At 38.3% G+C, this 22,216-nt stretch overlaps 1 protein-coding gene across 1 annotated transcript in view; it reads right to left on the minus strand.

Annotated features, from left to right (window-relative positions):
- Nucleotides 1-223: 223 nt before the first annotated feature.
- The window catches only part of cdh2 (cadherin 2, type 1, N-cadherin (neuronal)), an 88,885-nt gene continuing 66,892 nt past the window's right edge, over nt 224-22,216 (minus strand). The window contains exons 10-16 of the mRNA XM_057858293.1: nt 20,651-20,904; nt 20,166-20,308; nt 19,215-19,448; nt 17,158-17,391; nt 16,808-16,947; nt 9,664-9,828; nt 224-1,696 (exon numbers count right to left, since the gene is read on the minus strand). Of these exons, the coding sequence (XP_057714276.1) occupies nt 1,490-1,696; nt 9,664-9,828; nt 16,808-16,947; nt 17,158-17,391; nt 19,215-19,448; nt 20,166-20,308; nt 20,651-20,904 (1,377 nt within the window). The 3' untranslated portion in view covers nt 224-1,489. The remainder of the gene's footprint in view (nt 1,697-9,663; nt 9,829-16,807; nt 16,948-17,157; nt 17,392-19,214; nt 19,449-20,165; nt 20,309-20,650; nt 20,905-22,216) is intronic.

Here is a 22,216-nt window from a genome sequence, read left to right on the forward strand (position 1 = left end):
CAAAAACAACACTGATAAGGAGGAACTACCGACCTACTAGAAATTGTGATTGTAGCACTACATAGCCATTGGTGTGTTGTTGAGCAATATGTAAATAACTAATTGCTGCAGGAACCCCCTCTTTGCATTGAATTATGTACAAATTTGTGTCACATTTTCACCTTAGAAGCAGGAAAAGCATACCCTCCACATATGAGTTGTATACAAATGAATCAAGAGGACATTTATGAGCTCCAAAACTGGACTTTTATTTGGATAGTTTGGGTAAGAGAGATAATTAGTTGAGCAGAACAAAATGCTTTTCCACACAGCTCAAGTCCAAAATGTTTTTCACTATTAAAGCTCAGCTTTAATAATCAGTGCCTTGCATGTCACACCCCCTCACCCACACTTTTTTTTTTTTTTGGTACAAATTCAACAGTTGTGCTGACGAGACGACGGTTTTTCCGATTCTTTTTTTTTTTTTCTCTTTCAAATGATATTGTTATACAAAATCTTCCTTAACTTCTACACACAGACTGTCACCCAGATTGATTTTTTTCCTCCCCTCCATCTTGTAAATAAATGTGGGGAACAATACTTTTTCCCCCTGTTTTGTCATCATGAAAAGATAAAAACATGCAAAAGAATTTGTCCATTTTTGATGTCCAAATGAAACATTTACAGGTTTTGGAACTTTTTGCACTTGTTCATATACTACACCCAAAGAAAAGATAAAAAGAAAACAAACATTATGTACACACATCTTTTTACAGTGAATCAAAAGTCCAAAATATCCAATGTTGACTAAGGCAAAACGAAGTGGACGTTGATCAGACCATTTTTTTTTTGTATTTGTTTGTCTAATACTGTTCTACATCACTCAATAAAAAAAAAAACTGCTACAAAATTGTGATTCTTAACTCCTTTTTAGCTTCAACCAGCTGCATAACTGTCAGATTTTCAAGGACACACTATACAGTGCTGCTCTTCATTGTTCTTTCCATCACATCGACAGATGATCCTTCATTAAATAAACCTTCACGAACAAATAGGAAGAAAGAAAGAAAGAAGAAAAGGGGTGATCAAAGCGTACCAGAGTGTCACTAGTTTGAAATCACTCCAAAAAAAAGTCAGTACCATTAAAGCCTTGAACAAAAAAAACTAATCATTTCCATCCAAAAGAAATGTACAAAAAGGCACATTATATCCCAGTGCTTCTGTACTGTGAAGTTCAAGTTTAACTGAGCGCATTCAATACCCCACAAGTCTTGAATGGTGCGAGCCGTCCACCGGTGCCGCCGACAAGCATTATGTACGCGGAGACTACAACAATAAGCTGAGTTGTTTTTTCTTTTTCTGTATTTTTTTTTGTGAAAAAAAATCTCTGCATCCTTTTGTCTTTCTTTGCTCTCACAGTTTCATCACAACATGTCCACGTCCATCCACAAGGAATCTCTCCTTCATTTCGTCGTCGTCATCGTCTTCTTTTCGAAATCTTCCTCACATCCTAATCGTCGCTACCGCCGTACATGTCTGCCAGTTTTCTGAAGCGAGGCCCCCAGTCGTTGAGGTAATCGTAGTCCTGGTCACCGCCGCTGCTGGATGAGTTGAGCGAGCTCAGGGAGCCGGCGGTGGAGCCACTGCCCTCGTAGTCGAACACTAGCAGGGAATCGTAAGGGGGCGCGGTGGGGTCGTTGTCGGCCGCCTTCAGGCCCTGGACGGAAGGGAAAGAAAAATAAGGGTCAAACCAATCCAGATTAGAATTGCAAATTTATGTGAATTTGTAAAGTTGGATACATTTCTGAGGAATTTATGTGAATAAAACAGGAATTTACACAATCCAAGCTTGAAACACAGGACAAAATATATACAGTACAGAAATACAGCGTCAGCTCTACTGAGGAATGTCTCCACATTAGGAATTTTCAGGTTAAGCCCAGTGTTGTTAATAACGGCATTAGAATATAAGGGCTTCGTCAAAACTTTTCTTTTATCACAGGCAAATAGTAGGTGGTTTATTCACCTGACAAGTTTTGACAAATTTACAAGTGTAGGCAAAATGAACTCAATACAACTAGAATGTAAGGGCGTTTCTAATGGTGTGATTTTTGTCAGTAGTGAGTAACCTATTTCATTAATTTTCCAATCTTTGCAACACTGTTACTGAGGATGTAAAGGTGTGCATTACAATGCTTTACTACGTTGGTTGAATGACGCGAGAATTCTCTGAGAGACACAGAGAGAGCAGAGCAGGAGAGTGGAGGAGGGGAGGGGGCTGGTGAGGCAGTTGCAAACGCGATGCGAGGTGGCTCGGAGCGTTAGCATAGCAGTCGCGTTCTCACTAACATTAGCATTTAGCGTGGGGAGCATCACATCACACGAGATGTGCTTCGAGTGCCACGTTTATTTTGCCACTGCCAAAAACAAATGCACTTAAAAGAACATTTATTTATCGAGCTGTTTCATGCTGGAATTTACTGCCTCCTGAAATGCTTACAACAAGCAATCACATTTATTTTAAAACAAGTCTTAAAAAAATCTATAATTTGTAAGGAAGTGATGCTTATTTAGCCAATGTAAATATATGTAGTTGTTTTATTATTTTTTTTTCTTCCACGCTGTAGAAATGTAAACCTGCTTTATGCTATTAATTGTTTTGTATATATTGCAAAATTACTGTGAATGGACCACAGGAAGAATAGTCTCTACTCTGGTAGAGACTAATGGGGATCCTTGAATAAAGAAATAAATGTTAAACTTTTTACATATAGTTCGTGGCGTTCAGGTGGGTACAAATCATAATGGACTGTCTTCCTGTTCAGTATGCATTATCATCACCAAGTGGATGTTGTCCTTGTATATGCTACTATACAACAATTATAATCTGTTTTTCTTTATTACCAAAAATAGTCAAAAGCATATTGAAAAATATAGCTATACTACTGGCCTATATTAGGGGGATTGACACACAAGTCACAGTACAGTACAACAGGAAAAAGGCTATTTTCTCACAGCATTTGAAAATAAAAGCTGGTATACCATTACACTATTATATAGGTGGAAGTTTAAAAATGTAAAAAGAGTGACCTATGTATTTTTTGAAAAGAAAAAAGTTCAATTCAATCATTTACTATAAACATACAGTATTTGATGTGAAAGACGTTATAAAATGGCTCATGTAAGAACGTGTAGAACATGAAAAGTAACGTCAATTACTTTGCTGAGTAACTAATTACTCTTATGTTGAGTTACTAACTCAATTACTTTTTGGGAGAAGTAATTGGTAACTAATTACTTTTTTAAAAAAAGATTAACAAAACTGGTTAAGACATGCCTCAATGGGAAATTATGGCCTCTTGTTACGAAATAAATTTCAGGATACGAAAGGCAAAAATATTGTATCACCTGCTACTCGCAGTTCTCCGAGTTTATTGAACATAACATACTTATATCTGCTCTGCCATTGGCTATTGCCAACAATCCTTCTGGCATCCAGTTGGCTAAGAAGGACCTCTACTGCATGTGTGTATCTCCGAGTCCTCTTCATGGCCCGTCGTGTTCCTACAGCTTTACATAGTGTATTAACTTTTATTCTTTGTTTTTTAAATGATGCACAACTCTCATTTTATTGTTATTGTGCAATAATCTATTAGCAACACATATTTGTTACATGTTTTGAATCATTTTTATGTTTTATAAAAGATTTATGTCTGAATTTTGGGGGGCTTGGAGCGTATTAGGGTGTTTACATGGAAAACATCTCTATTCATAGAATTTTCAGTTTACGAAACTACTTCCAGACCCGATTAATTGTGTATGTAGCGGTACCGCTGTATATATTTCTGTATAATTCTGAACAAAACAACCAAATGTAATGCATTTTATTTAACCACAATAACAGCATTTAACCATGTACGAGAAGGCATTTGCTTGACTTTTTTTGTTTTTGCGTTCTAAGCAAAAATTTCACTAACAAATCCTCCAATTCACTGCAGTAAGTACATTAGAAGGTTGTCGTCACTCTCTAATAGTCACAGAAGTTGACATTTTATAGTTTGTATGATCAGCTGGTTGTCTGTTGCCTTCAGTCCCAGTACCAAGTTAAAAACAAGGGTTGTTAAAACCGAGATTGAAAATCCATCTTTCGTATAAACAAGAATCATCTCCTTTTCTTCTTGCTTGTTAGATACTTTTCATGCTCGCGTCGTCATGTGAGTTAATTCTGTGTTATGGTGGTGATTCTGCCTCCTGGAATAAACCACTATTAGAAGACTCAACAACAACACGCATGTACCCACCACACACGATTTATTTTGCACTTGTTAGAAAGAAAATGAGCTTGCAGTCACACTCAACTACTCATAAATAAAATCAGATTAATGGTTGGGATTATGGTTTATTGGTTGCTTGGGTTTTTGCCTGCTGCCGTCAGTCTCTTCACAGAGGTGATAAACATTTTTTTTTAAAAACAAAAAAAAATCACTGGTTCTTCTTTTGCTTACTAGGTAGGAAGTTCAGGTTGTAGGTCATGAGAACCATGACCCAGTGGTTCCATACAACTTGTAGATGGGAGATTTGGTCTTGGTCAAGTTCGGGTTAAGGTTGAGGTCTCGAAGACTTGGAACATCGTCCTTCTCCTAATAGCGAGCACGAAAACCGGCCGCATCTTTTCGCTTCTCAGGAGATTTGAGAGCGTGTGGCAGATATACCTTGTCATCTTTAATCTAGATAGCAATCCGAGGCTCATGAATAAATACTTGTAGAGAGCACTGAGCACATCTGCGGCTTGGGCAAAAGGGAGAATGTGTTTGTCACGCACGTGTGCCTTTATCTCGTGGTCTGCTTGGAAAGATGGCACTCGACATTCCCAGAAATCTTCATTGTGCTATGAGAGCTCCTGACTATTGATTTTCAAGACTCCTCTTCCCGAGGGTACTCCAAAAACTTGATGGATCGGTAGCGTAGGCGTCGACATGCACTTTGGCCAATGACCATTGTCATTGCCACCTCCCAATAATAAATGGATTACAGAGTAAAAGCAAATGGATGCAGACAGAGCACCCTGACGGGGAAACATTCTCAGAGCTTTTTCCAAAAAAGAGACGGATTGATTTAAAGTGTCTAGACAATAAGCAATTACTTCCCACTTGTTAAGCTATTGTCAAGTGTTTGCTGCGGGGCTGATAATCTGGAGGGGAATATTACACATGGATCGTTCATTACAATTACGAGAGTAATTGCTTTGCTGGTTATAGCCCACCACCCTGTCTGCAGCCAAAACGCCACGGGCAGCTTTATAAGGTTAGACAATCACGCAATGCAATTTCATTCTGCCGAAATCATCCACTTGTTGGTCATAGACCACCCCGCTTTCAGATGTGCCTCCTGTACCGGCTTAAAATGATGAGCTGCCATTGACGACTTTAGAATTGGACGTCTATTGCAGTCATGGCAATGAAGCATAAGTCCAGTCCTCCCTGATCAAATGGATTGTCATAGGAGAAGCCATGTGCTGCTAAAAGATTTTGACAGTATGATAACCTTAAACGAAAATATCACGGTTTCACGGCATCACAGTATTGCAACTACACTACAGCTCTAAAATGTGTTACTTTGAGATAGCTGGGTTTTAAAAAAAACCAAACGTTTTTTCCATTGAACAGGATTTTTATTTTTTAAAACAAATTGGAACATACAGTATAATGTTAAGTTAAAAACAAAAAAATTAAAATATATTAATATAAGTCGCAGTTTTTTTCAGTTTGGCTGGGGGTGCGACATACTCTGGATCGACATGTGTGAAATTATTAACACATCATTATATCATTTCACATGTTATTTTGGTGTTTTGGAGTAGGGCTGGGCGATATGGCCTTAAACATGTATCACGATAAATTGAGCAGATTTATCTCGATAACGATAAATGACGATAAATTCACCCAAGCGGACTGTTATATAATTTGAAAATCTGAATCAATGCATGAAATACAGATTTACTATTTCTTGTTGATTTATTTACCAGCATTCAATTTGATATACTGTATTTAACAATTGTACATGCAGTCTAAACATTAAGTTTATAAAAATGTATTGTAAGCAATAAGAATTCAAGTATGAACATTTATAACAGTGTGTATGACTTGAACAATGTACATTGTCAAAATCAATATGCCTGTGCAAACATGTAATTGTAACACAAATGACTTGCAGCTTGAACAGTACACTTCAAAAAGACAACTTATTGTTAATGGCTGCTGTGACATAATTATTAAATACAAGTGTTTACTTTATGGTTTAAGGGTTTTTTTCCCCCCAGTGCATTTTTTAATAAATGCACGCACAATAAAAATAGCTGGGGCCATTTCTCGGTCATTATAAGTTTTGCCGTTGGATTGTACTTTATGCTGAATGCTTTACCATCACAAAAGCTATCAGAGGAATCACACACAGACAGATACAAAATAACGCCACATAGTAATTGCTAGATGCAGTCCGTGCCCAATCCACTCATTAAGTTCAGCCGTTTCGACAAGGTTAGAGCCGCTATCCGACTCCATAACGTTCATTTGTAGCGTTAGCCGCTAGCTAGCGTTAGCCTGGCTACCAGTAGAAAGCACTGAAAGCACCATCTCCGGAAATCGTGAGAACAAAGGAGGACAGCGGGTGAAAGCCCGTCTGGATGCCACCAAGAGTCTACTAAATGTCGGTTGAAAGTTTGGTGAACCTCCCTTAAGCCACACTCCATCACGTTTTGCTTGTAGCATTAGCTGCTAGCGTTAGCTTACCGGGCTTTTGTTTGATTGGCTTCCTGATGATCACGTGACTCCCTACGTAAGCACATTCACTGCTTTCTTAAAGGGGAATGAACATAGACGAACAACACAGAATCAAAGCTGGATGAAAAGACTATATTTTCTTGTTTTATTAATTTACCGAATTTACCGACATGGTCAAAATTACGTCGGTCATCGTTAAGAATTTCGGTGACGGTAAATTTTCGGTTTACCGCCCTGCTCTATTTTGGAGTGACACTAATGGTTTGGTAAACTTATTTGGATGTTCTTTATGCTATAGTTGATATAGTTGCTGAATAAGTCTTAATAGCTATGTTACGTTAACATACCGGCCACGTTCGCATTTCGTTGTTCATGCATCATGTAACATTAATATACCGTACACTGATTCAGCATGTTGTTCTCTATTGTATTTTTATTTTAAATTGCCTTTCAAGATAACACATCTATTCTATGTGTTGGATTTTATCAAGTCAATTTCCCTCCAAAATGCGACTTATACTCCGGTGCGACTTATCGTCCGAAAAATACGGTAATATATATATATATATGAAAATGGTGATTTCCTTGTAGACTCTACAGTTATGTGCTCGTCTGTCATGTTCATTTGAAATTGTTGGAAACCTTTATTTATTTATTCATGGACTAAAACTTTTGAAGTTTATAGACGAAAATATTTTGCGAATTGCCGACTAAAATTGAACGAAATTTTGAGTTTTCGTTCACTAAAACTATACGAAGATGAACACATTTTGAAAAACCTAAAATATGACGACTAACAAGTATTTTCATCCAAAAACTATGACGAATATTAAAGACAGCACTGCATCAGAACAAAAATAATTGAATTATTTTACATAAAAAGTACGTGTGTCTGACTCATATCATGTTTACATGATAAACACCCTCTTTCTCAACACAGACAGTTGTCAGAGAGAAAAAAAAAACATGTTTTACCAACGCTAGACACATTAAACACGCTGGAGTTGACTCTTGTAGCTGGTAGGACGCGTTCATGACAGTGTTGTTTAACCCTTAATTTTGTTTCAATTCGAGATATTGGAGGTATTGCCTCCTCGGCAATCAACCTCCGCCAACATGCTTTACATGTCGGTTAACCCTCCTCCTCTAAGCCGTGGCCGTCTGTAACTTTTCCGTAGCCGAAGTATTCCCACAGCATCGATTTCGTTTTCTTCAATGGTGGGAAAGGAGTTTCACCTCCTCCAGCCATTGTGTAGTACAGCTGACTCACTGAGCAACAACCAGTGGGGGAGGGTTCAGCCATGCAGCTGCAAGCGAGGGATTTCTCCCTGCATTTTTAGAACATAAAAAATAGCCATTACCGTAGGGACGGTATGACGGGAAAAATTTGCGGTTTTGAAACCTTGACTTTTTCATACCACGGTATACCTTAATACCGATAATCAGCACATGTCTACATAGGAGTGCATTCAGATTCATAGTTTCCAGTATCTGTATCAGTATATGTTGTTTTACACCCTCTGAAACAGAAGAGGTCAAGATAAAGGCTCATAGTTGAGTTTAAGCCATGCATACTTCAAAGGTATTAATTTGGATTAACAGTTAGATTCCAAATTATTGGGGCACTGTTGTGGTTGTCAGTTGCTTTTAAAGTATGCACTGTAAGACGGATATATTTGATGTTGTTTTGAGTTTTAGTAACAGTGGAAACTGGGACAAAAAAACGGCAACATTTTCTGGCACATAGCTTTTCTGGGTCGCCACTCGCTGTGAATGCGAGGTCTTGTGAGGATCTAACAAAATGAGAAATGGCCGCAATGTGGAAAAAAAGGGCTTCTTCGGGTACGAAGTGCTTTGGTTAAGCGACTGGGTGTAAACGATAGACACAAGGCACGGTGCATTTGATGGATGGATAGTTGGAGGGCAGCATGTTTATCTCTAAGCAGGTTTGCCATCCAGAAGGTAGGTGAGAACTCGGGTTTATAATGCTGTGAATGTCACGTCTTTTGGTGCTGGTGAAAAATACATGACTGCTCTTTTCATTTGACACTCTATCTTCAAGCTGGAGTCAATGATGGCCTCAGGCACTCTCAACATGTATTTTATTCTCTATTCTGACACATCTACCTCTGTAGGAGGAAAAATAATCATTGGATCTAAGTGTGTTAGCATCATGTACGCTTCTCCCTTTATACATGTCTGAGTAGATGTGTGCAACATCAAAACTTTCTTGTTCTTTCTTCTAGGAGAACTATTGGAATAATAGTCATTGATTCTGTTTTACGTCAATTTTCTCCTGAGTAGGCATCGCGTCAAGTTGTCTTAACAAAATTCTTTGAGATAAGAAAGTGCCATCAAAAATTCAGCGTTTATTCATTTCATTGAGCACAATGGGATTGGATTTGCTGTGGCCGCACCAAACGTTTCAATTACCATATGGTTTATTTTTATTGCTTATTTAGAAACACACACACACACTCACATATCGAGCCTTTACCAAGCACAGGTCCCTTTAACACACTACCTAGTGTTAGTTACTTTCTAACCTCTGTAATTCATCACACCTTTCGATTGGCTTGGGTTAGGCAAACGTTAGCGTGCAATGGCCACATTTGATTTTCAAAATGGGTAGAGAAGCGCATTTGTTGCTAAAGAAAATTAATACTCTTTAATCATTTCATTATGTAATGAGGTTCATAGAGAATATGTTTTAATTAAAAATTGGGTTATTACTGGACTCTATATACAGTAAAGGCTCGTTGGGCTGAATTAAAGAATGAAGGAAACCATACTTTTCCTCACAGGCTAGGCCACTGCCTCTGGAATGAATAGGTACCCCGATTCCCTTAGTGTATATTATACAGAAAATGCCAGCTTTCACAGGCAAGGTTTATTTTTTTTATACCTCGTTGATGAAGTCTCCGATGTCTCCAGGGTGGGGGGCGGCAGACCTCATGGGGTACTGCGGCTCAGGGTGGAGGGGTCTCTCATCGAGACGTCGGATCCCCACAGGCTTGATGGCGTCGGGTTCTAAGGTGTCCGGCTGCTGGAGCTGACTCAGGTCGTAATCCTACAGAAGAGACAGACGTTTGCAAGTGAGGGGTGGAAGGTCAATGAGGTGTGTGATAAGACCACCCACCTAAGGGTGCTGAATGTGCACTCAGTGTAACACGCAGTTCTTAAAACTGTTACTGGAAAGCTGTGGAAACACAAAACGCGTTGTACCAATGTGCCTCAGCCACAGCAAGCGCACACTCTAATAAATGGCCAGACGCTGCATGGTGGCTATGCATAAGCCAGGGCTAATCCTATTAACATTACCAAGGCAACCCTAAATCATGGCCGGGAGAGGCAGTGAATGGCCGGATGGTATCAGTGCAGCAAAAGATAGAGTGTGGCTAATAAGCGTGTGTGATGGATGCTCCCTAATCCGTCCATCGCTAATATTCCCTTTCAATTCAGGTGTCTGTGCTTCGTTACTACATACGTACTTACAACTTATTACCTACCGCGTGATGTATAAATGAAAAGTACACCTACTCTACTCCACACACATCAGTATCATCTCCTGTCGGACTGGATTACTCATGTGTACGCTCATGCCAGTAAACCCTGAGGCCGTGTTGGATCAGAAGAGTGGTCATCACACAAGAATGTCATCCATCATCTTTGCTCCATTACAGGCTGACTGAGGTCTTTTTTCTTTTTCTTGGTCATACACCAGAGGGGTCACAGGAATTGAAACACTGCCGGATTTGAAAACATTATTCTCATAATTTGTCTTTCTCCTTAAACACACCTAAACCATAATCTATTTTTGCTTCGAATTAGAAGGCGAGAGATTAAGAGAATCCTTGGCTTACAAACCAAGTTCCATTCCTACCGCAGTGATGTAAATTGAATTTGTGAATTTAAATCGTGAAGCACTGCAATTTGCCACTAACCTATGCTGAGGAACAAAGTCATAATTAAAGTAAATGCTTAAAAACATTTTTATTCCAAAATATCAAACAAACAAAAAACAAGATGTACAGCATTTAATATAGCTTCTGTTATCCTTTTATTATATATATAGTAAATATTGGTTAAATAATACAAAGGACTTCTAGGCCATGATTATAAAACAATAAAAAATTGCTTACTCTGTGAAATTTTTGGGAAAAAAAGCTTTGAATCAAATTTTGCTGCTTTGGAGATTTGTTTAATTAGAGTGTCATTGTAATGATTTGTTTTGAAAGTGTTTGCATTTGTTAAATAATAATTTGGGTGGATACACTACCCCCTAGTGGCAACAGTGAATATGACATAACTCATCTAACAAGGCTGGATCCAGCTGCTCCCTATTAAGACGAACATAAGGTTCTAAGTTTTTGTTTAAGCTAATATGATATGTTGATGCATTTATAATTTACTTTAGAGGTACATTTGGCAGTATTTTTGTGGGTACATGTGTTTGACAAATTTGTTAAGAGCACCGTAAAAAAAATGAAATAAAAAACGTTACCATTTTATAGCATTTAAGCAAGCGGACATTTGCAATGCAAGTTAGCCAATTGTTCTTTTGTTTTACACCGTTTGAGGCTAAGCTCAGATATTTTAATGTGCAATCTTAGTAAGCCTTTGTTTTACATCTCCTAACATTTATTCTGCAACGCATTAAATGTTCCAAATCCGATTACTCAATTATTCGAATTAATTGATAGATTAATCATTTGCTTAAATAATCGATAGCTGCAGCAGAGGTTGCGCTAGACTTTTTCGTTGTCTGTCATTTTGACTGACAGTGTCATAAAAATCCGGTCATAATCTATTTTTACCCGTCACTTACATTTTTAAAATGATAATAATAACATATTCAATAGTATTTAGTTTTCATTCATTTTTTATTAATATTCTGTCCAAACAAGCTTAACAAGAGGCAAACAGACAGCGGAGTGCAGCAATCAGAGACGGGCAGACGTGCCGTTAGCCAGAGCTGCCGTTAGCAAAGCGACAAGGGCAGGACGAGGGACTTGCGCGCGGAAGTAAACATACGAGAAGAACAGAGTTTATTCAACATGGCTAGCGCGAGACAGACTGTTGTCAATGACTCGTTTCGATGTGTTTTAGCTCATTTAAAACTGAATTTACCGCGGATTGGAACATATTCTCGGCTCTCCCGTTCGCCATCCGTGTTATAGCAGAGACGACTTTCGGCGCGGAAGAGTGACGTTGCTCGTGAAGAACACATCACGCAAATAAACAAATCTGATTTGTCGATTGATTTTGTACCTACTCGAGAGGCTGTGTCCCAGACTTTTCTCTCAGTGTTTGAAAAATACAGGCAGAACAGTCTGGCCGTGCCAGGCAAACACTCAGTTGCCTTGACATTTTTCTGAGTAAGGCCAATGACGTCATGCATCAAGAGAGACAATAGCTAATTAATATGCTCACTCGCCACCCTGTGGTCTGGGGTGTGAATTGCAACCTGTCAAAATGACGGACGGACTTCAGTTTTTTCCGTCACCGTTTTAAAAAACCGGCCAACGACGGAAAATATTCGGTTAACGCGACCCCTGAGCTGCAGCCCTAATTGTGACCTTATTTTTTTATGCCACAATTTTTACAAGTCACATTATTGTGGTGTATGTATAATCACACATTTTCCTCTGAGCTGAACTTGATCAACTGCTTGCCTGTGATAGTGACTGCCTCACAGTGCAGCAGCAGCAGCTAAAATCATACACTGTAGAGCACCAAATGGACTGACACTTCAATTTCCTCCCTGGTGGGAGATAGGGAGAACCGAGGTGGGTATTATACAGACCACAGTGCGAGGAAAGTCAGGTCCATTTTTTCTCTTTTTTTGCCAATACAGACTCCTTGGACAAGGCCATTTTATTCTGTCGCCCATTGTGCCATTTAGAACGGAAGCTTGTTGGCTCTCAATAAATAGCAGCTTGCACTTAATTTGCTTTTGAGCAGCATTACTTCGCTTTTCGACACGCCCTTCCAAGTTTTTTCTTTTTATGTGTGGAAATAAATACAGAGGACGAAGCTCTCCTTCTCTTTGTGGCCATGTTCGCAGATGTTTTGATGGTCTTGCAGTTATATTGTCACCTTACACAGAGCTTCATTATTGGCGCACAGCAGATGCCTGTCTCCAAATGACATCAGCGCACCAATTACAAGTCTCCGAGGCTAATTTGCCGCTGTGTCGGGTCAGAGCTGGGTCTCCTGCTTATTTGTGCAATATGTGAGTCACTGTCGCACTTCAGCCGGCAAGAGAATAGCCTATGTGGAATAACGCTTCTTTCCCCCCCCCCCGCATGAACTGATTCCGTTGTGCTAACAAGGGGTCATTAGGACAATTGAATTTGTGTCGCTACATGCCTGATCAGCACAGAGAGATGCGGAGATGTGACTTTGCGCCTCTGGCGTTTGTTCAGGGTGGGGGTGCGAGTGTTTGGGTTATAATGTGAAAATCAGTTGCATTAGAGAACACATCCAATATTTCCAAAACTAACTGGACCGCAGTGTTTATGTTATTGATTCTACTGTTTTGCTCTTATGCGGAAATTGTCAAAATCCCATTTAGTAGCAGACGGAGGAGAGAATTTTGCAGCTAAATGCTTTACCTAAAGTTTCGGAAATCTGTATGGGTTTGTACAAATCACATCTAGACTTAGACACCTGCATAGTTTTTGGTCACGCCAATAGAATTGAGGATCACATGCATTGCAACTTACCTCCTATGACTAAACCTATCAAATGGCGCAGTCTGAACAGCTTTGGGAGTGTGTGAACAAATACATTTTACAATTAAAAAATGCTAGGAAAATTAGTGTATTCAGTTTTTTTTTTTTTTTTAATAGCAAAAATGTATAGTTCTAGAAATTAGGGATGGAACGATCACATGTCACCTGATTTTGAGAATCTGCCGATATGGAGTCCTGATCCGATACCGGAAAAAAAAAAATCCAAACATGTTTCAGTACATGTAGTCTCCGGGTTACGACGTCCCCAGCTTATGTAATTTCTACTTTACAACGTGTGTCTCGTCTTTGTTTTTTCTCCGGTCATTTTTTTTTTTTTGTCTCATCCGCCAACTCCTAACATTGATGGTAAGTACAGTACTGTATATTATTTGTCATTTAATTTTGTTATTTATGAAGTCTAATTAATATAAATGGTGGATCTCTACAGTAATTACTATGCATAGGGTTAGGGTTATGTGCGTCTGCTTTCCTTTGTTGCACTCGGACTTGTTTGATGTCACGTCAGTGCTATTTTCTGTTAGTTTCGAGTGTTGTTTTCACGTTGGGAAGCGGGGGTGAACGCCAGTTAACATTTCAAGACGGCGTAGAAATGGTAAACGATGCCCTCCCCTGTTAGCTCGCTATTAACCCTCTAGCTTATTGAGCAGTGTTTGTTTCACGGCAGGACCAGTGCCACTAATAGCTGCCATTTTCCTTGTTGAATTGCCCAAGATTTGAAACTTATTTCCTTCGGTATAATTGTGCAGCTATTGAGGTATGTTTTTGTAAGCAAATATGTCTCTATTGATCTACTTTAAAGCATTATTGTACGCACATTGTCATTAATTTTCTAATAGTGTGTTCATAGTTTGATGGTGACCAATTGATAAATACCAGTTGTAAGAAGAACTATGGTGTGATCAGTGTTACCAGGGGGAAGTAATATCTTTTTTTTTACTTTATTTTATTAATATGACGAAAAATACATGTTTTTGGTTAGTTATTTTGAGAGGGGGTAATTAGGTCTACTTAAAGGGTTAATTTCGATTTATGCGAAAATTCGGGTGACGTCGCCAATCACCGTAACCAAGGCACTACATGTACTGTACTTTTTACAGTACTTCCTCTCCCTTTTCCTGGAATGTTGCGGAGTATAAAACGTATATAATTTTGTTTCTTTTGGCAATGTCCTTATATTGCTGGACAATTTGGTTACTTTTTAGCCTTTAAAAAAATAATTAAAATATAGGTATATATTTCTTAAAATTAAAAACCTGGTCCTTTCCATCTGGTTACGATCCTCTGAAAAATGGTGCGATCGGCCCGATTACTGATCACGTAATCGGATCGGGGACATCCATAGTGGAACTGGGAATATTTAAATTTTACTTTAATAAGGTTTTTCTTCAATATGGTTTATTTTGTTGCCCACTTTCAAGCATGTTTAGATGCTTCGCATCATGCAAATTTATTCAAACAATTCAGGAGATTTTTTTAAATTTTCTATTTAATATTTCATTTAATTTTCTTTTTTTTTTTTTTTTAAATTAGGACTGCAATAACAAATCCACTAAACATGATTAAAAGTGTTGGCAATTTACCACTTTATGGATGAGTTGTTTTACGTGATCATATTGCCAGTTACTTCTTGTTGCCCCTGTTGTGTGCCTTGTTGAGTGAGTTGCGTGCGCCTTGGCCTCTTAGGAGCAATGTGGTGCACTTAAATCGATAGCGAACCTGCACTTATCACAATTGAGTTTCATTTGTATCACCTGTTTTTACAGAGTAGGAAGAATATATGTCTGCGAGTATTGTTTAACATGTCTTTAGATGTTCCTACCAAGGGTATTCTAGTACTGCAATCGATTTTGATTTTTTTATTATAGTGAGTTTTTCTTTCATTTTGACTTGGTTTACAAATTCAGTTCATTTAAATTTGGTTTAAGTGTTGGTTGGTTATTTGCTAATTGTACTCTATATACAGTGGTACCTCTACATACGAATTTGATTGGTTCGAAGACCTGGTTTGTAAGTCGATATGGTCGTATGCTGAGTGGGATTTTCCCATAAGAATACATCATAATTTAATTCATTCATTCCACAGCCCAAAAATCTACACTAAATCCTTAATAAATACTGCTGGTACAGTTAAAAATAGCAATTACACAGAGCAAAACTAATAAATTACAAATACAAATTGTAATAATAATAATAATAATAATGATGTAACGAATCGGGTTCCAATGTGGCGGTTGTGTTTTGCATGCTGTTCCTTAACACACCGTGACTGACGAGGGAGAGAGAGGTGCGGTAGGCTGGGAACTTTTTACTTTTTCCATGTTTTTAGCGTTGGCTACGGCTGACAGTAGCCGTCTTGTATTGCACAAGTTCTGAAATATATGATTAGAAACCTGACGAAGCTGGCGACTTAATAATCATAAATTATTATTATTATTATAAATTGGAAATAAAAAAGCCTTTTTATTGTCACGTTAATTTATAGAGACTGGTGAATGGAGGTCAGAGGACGAGACCGGTCATATTGTCGAGCCAGTTCATTTACACGACGCTCATATTCTTCTATCATTTCCTTCTTCATTTCAATGGTAAGCATCACCTTTTTCCTTTTTTTCACCACCTGCACTAACCTACTTGGACCCATGTTGACTACTTTCACTAGAAAATCCACCGTGTGTGAAATTGCAACGCTTGTCATAAATAGTCTTTCGAGCATGTCATCATATATCGATACAAATGACTAGTCAAATTTTATGTCGGATGTCGAAAGGATCGTATGTAGGTACGCACTGTACATATTTTTTAAATACAGTTTAGTTCTTAGTTTTAGTATTGTTTTTGTTTTGACATGGTTTATTTGTCAAGAGATCTGTGCTGTGTGACTTTCTATTGATATTGATCCTTGCTCTATCGCGATACAGTGTTTTACTTCCCAGCCCTAAACATTACATACAGCAATTGCATTCATGAGACACCTGCAGCATGAAAACGATGTGCTGATTTTGAATGCAGGATGGAAATGAAATAAAAATGTAATTATTGAAAAAAAAATTGCCCAATTATTAGATAATTAAAAAAATAATTTGTCTTATAATTAAATTACATTATACATTCCAATAGTTTGGAGACATTTTTCACAAAATACTTTTTGCAGGAGTAATTTTTCATTGAAATAACTGATTGCTTGGCAAAAACAAGCGCTTTCAGAGCTTTTCAAATAATCCAGTCTTATTAGAGGTTTTACTGTGTGTGTGTGTGTTTGTTTATGTGTGTGCACGCATCTCTCATCCCTACCTGATCCTCTTCGCCGCCGCCTTCTTCATCATACTTGAGAATGTTGTCTCGCACGTCATCCTCGGGATCGATGAGGAGCTGTTTAGCTTGGCGTTCTTTATCACGACGTTTCATCCAAACCACAAAGAGCAGCACCAGAACTGACACACACGCACACAAATACGATGTCGTATTACAAACGGAACCATACTCATATTTTCATTCACGTGTAATCGGATCCTGTGTCTTAGCATTTTGGGCCGGATGTAGACTATATATTTATTTCATAATCCTGTCGTAATCTAATCATCATTGGGATCATGTTTATCTGCTGTGCTAATCTGCAATGTCAGTGTTTAGGAGACACTCACTTAGGAGGATGATGATGCACAGCAGGATGGAGATGATGGCGCCCGTGCCCAGGCCGGCGGCCATGATGTGCTGCTGGTCAGTGCAGTCGCCATTAATGTCACATTGGCAAACTTTGACCCTCAGGTGGGAGGTGTTAAACTGAGGCAAATTTCCAGAGTCTGTGATGATGATGGGCAATTCGTAAATGCCACTCTCGAGGAAACCAATCTTCAGGCGCAACTGCGCGTAGTCGCCTGCAGAGAAACAAAGTCAGGATTATTTTAAATTAACTCACTGACAGTCATTTGACGGCAATAGACGTTAAATTCATATGAACCGGGAAGGCTGGCAGTGAGTGATCGATCATGTTTCAGTGCCACTGACGGCGATGGACGTCCAAACCATTTGAACTGGGAGGGATTGGCAGTGAATAATCACGGTCAGACCCTCCCTGTCAAAATGGATTAGATCGCCGTCAATTGCAGGGATTGAATTTACCCTAAAATATGAAAACAGAAGCCAAGCTTCCAGCTGAGTTGGTAAACAACCCTGGCCACAATTTGAAGATATACACACGTAAGGTATGTATCATAATTTCCAACTGGCATTAGCATGTGAAATCCAAAACAAGGCTTTTCGATTTAAAGCTCACAAATCTACTGAATGATATTGGATAATGCTGCTTAAGCATAAAACTCCTTGCTGCGATTATCCAAACAGTATTATCCCCAAATATTATATTGTATGTAAACGAAGACTTCTCTACAGCTAACATATTTCAACTTTTTACCTTTAGTTGATTCGATAACATGACGTGCACAGCATTTAAATAATTAAGCCATGTTCTCACCCCAATTGTTTAAAAAATATAATAATACTCATAAAACTTGTCGAGGGAATTTTTTGATGAGCCCTCACTGACCTCTCTGAAGCCAAAATGTATCCATATGTAAATTGAATCATTACACAACTCTCCAAAACGATGAACAACGATACGATATTTGTTGATATTACATATAAACAATAAACAATTTGATTCAATCCAAGAGCCTTCAATCAATTAAAATGTGTATATAATATTGTATTAACGATGGTTGTCAAAATTATCGCGTTAACGGGCGGTAATTAATTTTTTAAAATTAATCACGTTAAAATATTTGACGCATTTAACGCACATGCCTCGCTCAAACAAATTAAAATGACAGCACAGTATCATGTCCACTTTTTACTTGTGTTTTTTGGTGTTTTGTCGCCCTCTGCTGGCGCTCGGGTGCGACTGATTTTATGGGTTTCAGCACCATGAGCATTGTGTAATTATTGACATCAACAATGGCGAGCTACTAGTTTATTTTTTGATTGAAAATTTTACAAATTTTCTTAAAACGAAAACATTAAGAGGGGTTTTAATATAAAATTGTTATAACTTGTACTAAAATTGATCTTTCAAGAACTACAAGTCTTTCTATCCATAGATCGCTTTAACAGAATGTTAATAATGTTAATGCCATCTTGTTGATTTATTGTTATAATAAACAAATACATTATATATGTACAGTATGTACAATGTATATATCTGTCTTGTGTCTTATCTTTCCATTCCAACAATAATTTACAGAAAAATGTGGCATATTTTATAGATGGTTTGAATTGCGATTAATTACGATTGATTAATTTTTAAGCTGTGATTAACTCGATTAAAAATGTTAACTGTTTGACAGCCCTAGTATTAACACAATCAGCTACATTTCACTTAAAGGGTAAAATAAAACAAAGCAATAGTGACGTTTTGACAATTTTGTCAGCGTGCCTAAAACATTGGTTGACCAGGTACTAGAAATGGTACCTTCATTTTACAAGTCATCATATGAGTGTTGCAAGATGAGGGTGTGAGAACTACAGTGTTTTCAATAAAAATATTTACAATAATCACGACTTTCTCCGTACATTAGCGTGGGTTAACAATAGACTGCATACAAATGTGGGTTATGTTCTCAGCATAGGAACACGACACTTGTAAAATGTTAAAGTAATGTAATTGCTGTTTAAAATGGAAATGAGATCGTCATTGTATTCTCACCACTGATTCTGGTGATGGTCCAGTTCCTCTTAACATCGAAGGGCATGTCAGCCAACTCAAATGCAAAGGGCCCAGCATTAGGCATCAAGTCTCCGTCGATCGCCGTAATGTTGATGGCGTTGGGTTCGGGTTTCTCACATATTTCCACTTCCTGGGGGAAAACTCGTGGGGCATTGTCGTTAATGTCCAGCAGATAGATCTGCAAAGTGCCTGTGCCACTTGCTGAAGGGTTGCCTGCAATGGCCGTGAAACACACATACATACATATTTACTTTTGTAAATCTTGATTGTGGAATTCATGCAGAGAGAGGTGATTGTTGTGCCCCCAGCCAGCTATGTACTGCTGTGGAATTGGGTGCATCCAAACTGCATACTGATCTTAGAAACTAATCTCAAGTGAGGCGGCAGACGGAAAGAGTGAGGTATTAGAACATTTGGATAGTGTGAGTGTGTGCGTGAGAGAGGAACGTCTTCCTGACCAAGGACATCGGATGGGAATACTAAAGCAGCAAAACAGAGGCCACTGTCGCTTCTCTCAGGCTCCTCTATGTATTCACTGTGGTAAAAGGCTTCTTTACCATTCAGGCCACGCTCAAAGGAGCTAGTCATCCAGTCCTGACCCATTAATACTGAGAAACCTCTTTACTTGCAAAGTTTTAAGCCTATTGGCCTACGCTATGCTCTGCAGAACAGGGTAAACCCGAACAGAGGTAAATCCTCTTCAGGGCGAAGGCAAATTTGTTCCTGCATCCAGATACTTTTGAGATAGCTATCACATCAGCCTTAACGTGACTAATGGTCGATTCGACCTTTAGACATGGTGGATGTCTATCTGTCGTCACACAAATGGCTGAATTAGATACTGTATCTGTCTTTCTAAATTACATTATCTCCTTAGAACAATAGTAATTGTGAAGCACAACAATGTACAGTTTATGCATGGTTACGTACCGTCGTCAGTGGCCAAGAACGTGGCATTGTACAAGTTGTTCTTCACAAAAGGTGACTCTCTATCCAAAATGGCAGTTGTTGTAATTCTACCGTTGTTGGGATCAATTCTCAGCCAACTGGCCGGATCAAACAGTTTAGTGTAGCTGATGAAAGACAAACACAGACATTCAAAATTTCGTCATTAAACTTTTAAAAGGCTCGGTTTTGTTTTGTTTCACACACATGCAAATCTTCCATTTTTGCAAACAATACAAACGTGTGGGGCGACCAAGCATGTACAGATACAAGGTTGCTCAAATGAATGAGATAAAATGATGATGGAACCCCCAGCCAGGCCAACTCATCATATTCTATCAATTTCACACATGGAGTCATAGGCATTCACTGATGGGAACCATTAGTGTCATGAACGTGGCTGTTGCTCATTAGTCATGTGTGATTTAAACATAGTGAGGTGAATGTGTGCTCAGATTTTAATCTCTTACCGTATACTTTGCTGCATGTAGCGATCAGGGTCCTGTGCCGTGTAGGTTGTCAGCATGGACTCCGGCATCTTTCCTTCTTCCAGTTTAATGAGTTTAGGGTTGGGATCAAAGTAGGGGCTCTCATTGACATCGAGAACTCGTATGGAGACGGTAGCAGTGGACTGACGGGGAGAGTGGATGCCTCTGGCTAGGGGCACCTCATTCCTTGCCTCCACTGTCAGCACGTACGCCTTGCTCATTTCATAGTCAATAGGCTGGAAAAACACAGGGGACAGAGATAGTGAGGCAAACATCATCGTGTGAAATATGTTGAGAGGGGAAGGAGGAACTCACATTAAATGGTTGAAAATTGTATGAGGGTAAAAAGCCAGCGAATTAAAGCATTTCCATTCCCCCTTCCCTAAAACTTTTCCTCAGAGCTCACAATAGAATTGTCTATTCGGTGTCTTAGCAAAATAATGGAAAGCAGCAAGCCCGCCAGCTTCTTATTAATTACGTTCTTCCGTTTGAAATACAAATGAGAAGACACAACTCAAATAAATCTTGCTGATAAACATTTATTATTGTTAGACTTGCTCCTAAGTGCCACTGAATGTTTGTATTGTTGATTGCTGCATTCATGCCGTGAAACCTACAGTACCCAATAATAAGACATTCCTGCATTTATTTAAAGCTGTGATTCTTAACTAGTGGGTAGGCATGTGCCGGTATGAGATTTTGACGGTACGATAACCTTTAGGAAAAATACTGCGGTTTCATGGTATCACAGTATTGCAATTATAGCTCCAAAATGTGTTATTTTGAGATGTATGGGTTAAAAAAAAAACTTTTTCCCGGGATTTTTTTATTTTATTTTTCAGAACATATTTGCAATTTGGAACATGAATATAATGTTAAAATAAATAAACAAAAAAAAAACAAAGATTTTAAATAAAATTAAAATAAATAGAACTTATAGACTACAGCTCAGGTTGCTCAAGAATAGAGCAAGAACAAAAATAATTGCTATAAAAAAGTAAAAACACTTCTAAATAAAATTAAAAAATATCTACTGTACGACTTTTTTTTTTTTTGACAAGGCAAAAAGCTTAAGTGAAGTTTTGCCATTTTCAGCCACTGTGTCAACTCTAGTCTACATATGTCTTTGTGTTAAAAAGACATAAAGAATTCATAAGTTATTAAGTTGAAAACTTATAAATTAGTTAAAACGTAAATATTGCTGTGTAAAGGTTTCATCTAAAAAAAATTGGGAGTGAGACCTCTCTTTGTCCAGCGAACGTGCATTTGTACTTAGAGCAAGATGATCTGTCGCAATTAGCGATCGTTGATGTTCTCCCTTTTCCTTCGTTCAAGCTTGTTTCTCAGTGGCTGTGAGATTTATAACCTTGACGAAATTGCTCTCGTAGCTAAGACTAGGTTAACATTCGTCTTTGTAAGTTTTTAGTTAGTTTGTATTTTGAATTTGAGAGGAAAACGTGTGTTTTGTTTTTGACAAACTTTTTCATGGTGTTCATAGATATGACTTCCTCACATTCTGCTGTGTTTGTGCTAATGAAGCTACTCACA

This window comes from Corythoichthys intestinalis, chromosome 14, assembly GCF_030265065.1.
Source record: "Corythoichthys intestinalis isolate RoL2023-P3 chromosome 14, ASM3026506v1, whole genome shotgun sequence".
Classification (NCBI taxonomy): Eukaryota; Metazoa; Chordata; class Actinopteri; order Syngnathiformes; family Syngnathidae; genus Corythoichthys; species Corythoichthys intestinalis.